This window comes from Bison bison, unplaced genomic scaffold (genome assembly GCF_000754665.1).
Source record: "Bison bison bison isolate TAMUID 2011002044 unplaced genomic scaffold, Bison_UMD1.0 scf7180017854548, whole genome shotgun sequence".
NCBI lineage: Eukaryota > Metazoa > Chordata > Mammalia > Artiodactyla > Bovidae > Bison > Bison bison.
In genome coordinates this window covers 3862-6032 of record NW_011485121.1, presented here as the reverse complement: position 1 = coordinate 6032, position 2171 = coordinate 3862, and the positions used below count along the sequence as shown (strand labels likewise).

Below are 2171 nucleotides of genomic sequence, written 5' to 3'. Positions count from 1 at the left end.
AAAGGGAATGAACTCATGATACACATAACAGCACAGCTGAACCTTAAAATTAGTATGCTCAGTGAAGGAGGCCAGATTTAAAAAAAAAAAGAATACACACTGCATAATTCCATTCACATATGATTCTAGAAGATGCCAAGTGATCTATAGTGATTCAAAGCACTAACTATGTTGTTCTGGACAAGTACACCTTTTCAGGTCTTGTGAAATGAAAGTCACTCAGTTGTGTCCATCTCTTTGCTACCCCATGAACTATACAGTCCATGGAATTCTCCAGGTCAGAATACTGGAGTAGGTAGCCTTTCCCTCTCCAGGGGATCTTCCCAACCCAGGGATCGAACCCAGGTCTCCCACATTGCAGGCAGATTCTTTCCCAGTTGAGCCACCAGGGAAGCCCAAGCACACTGGAGTGGGTAGCTTATCCCTTCTCCAGGGGATCTTCCCGACCCAGGAATCGAACTGGGGTCTCCTGCATTGCAGGCGGATTCTTTACCAACTGAGCTCTCAGGGAGGCCCGCTTTCTAAGCCTTAGTTTCTATGAAATGACGATAGATCATAGCAATACCCATTTCAGAGTTGTTGTGAGCAGGAAATGCGGGATCTATATCCTTAAAATTGCACCTGGCAAGTAGTGAATACCATGTGTAACCATTAAATAGCACTTGACCATTATGTGTAGATGTATATGACACGTGAGGTGATCAGTTGCACAAAAGTCAATGTGTTTTCATTGGTTACAGGAGATGGTTTCTATGACCAAAACACTGATCAATTTCACAAAAGTCAATGTGTTTGCATTGGTTAAAGGAGATGGTTTCTGTGACCAAAACACTGATCAATTTCACAAAAGTCAATGTATTTTCATTGGTTACAGGAGATGGTTTATATGACCAAAACACTGCATTGTGCCAAAAACAGACACTGGACATCATTTCCATCACTTACCATCCAGTGACACCTCCAATTAACAGCTGGGTTGCCACACTATACTTTTCGGCTGAAGGCCCAGATTCCTGCCCAAAGAGCGTGCGCCACCATGGCTGCTTTTTAGCAAGTTCTGCAAGGTCCAGTGACTCAAACTTTCCCTCAAAGTTTCCTACAAGAATTAAGATACTGGTTAAGAAAACAGTTACTGTCACAATAAATCACTAACATTCCTACCCTAGATTAAGAGACATTTAAGGAAACAGAGACAGTTGTAATAAGAACCTCCAAATATTTATCTGTTTTAAATAGCAAATTCACTCGGAAATTCTGACCAGCAACTTTTGAAAATCAGACAAAAATCAACAAATATCTTAGAGGGGGAAAAAATCTCCACAATTTAGAATGAGTACTCCAGTTTCTCCTCTCAAGCTGAAAAACCCCCAAAGGACCCAGGAAAAACTGGTAGGAGAATTCTTACAAAATTACAGTAACACAGAGGTAACTAATTTCAAGAGTTATACAACTACTCTATTTGCCAGTGCAGAACTGACATAAGCACAGAAAAATCTACCAATGGATGAGAACCCAGAATCTAGAAGTAGATCTACACATATAGTCATTTGATTGTCAGTGTCATGGAACAAAAGTTATTTACTAGGGAAAGTTTTCAACACATTGTGTGAGAACTACTAGGTATCTGTACTAATGAAGACAAAAGGTCAATCCTTACTTGACACAATGCCCAAAATATAATTGAAGAATTAATTCAAGGCTGACCACAGATTCCAATTTAGCAAAACCAAACTATGGGTGTTTAAGGAACTGGATTTTCTAGGGCCTGCTCTTGTTCAGTTGCTCAGTCCTGTCTGACTCTTTGTGACACCATGGACTGTAGCACGCTAAGCTCTTCTGTCCCATGGGATTTCCCAGGCCAGAATACTGGAATGGGTTGCCATTTCCTTCCACCCAGGGATCGAACCTGCATCTCCTGCATTGGCAAGCAGATTCTTTACCACTGAGCCCCCTGGGAAGCCCTGTATGGCCTAAGCAGTAGTTAAATGACGATTTTTCTTCCAATGTAACCACAACACATTAATGCTGTGTTGAAGAAGAAAAGCTCTCCCTGGGTCAAAGAACGTCACTGAAAACAAGCAAGAGTTTTTTTGAGTTTTGTTTTAATGTCAAGACCTTTAGCTCAAGAGAGGGCTCCAGCCCAAACGGGTCAAATCAGAAACACTGAGTTC

General features: G+C 41.3%; 1 protein-coding gene across 1 annotated transcript in view; it reads right to left on the bottom strand.

The window, feature by feature from the left end:
- Positions 1–915: 915 nt before the first annotated feature.
- The window catches only part of LOC105000935 (FUN14 domain-containing protein 2), a 4065-nt gene continuing 2809 nt past the window's right edge, over positions 916–2171 (bottom strand). The window contains exon 2 of the mRNA XM_010857033.1: positions 916–1096. Within this exon, the coding sequence (XP_010855335.1) occupies positions 942–1096 (155 nt within the window). The 3' untranslated portion in view covers positions 916–941. The remainder of the gene's footprint in view (positions 1097–2171) is intronic.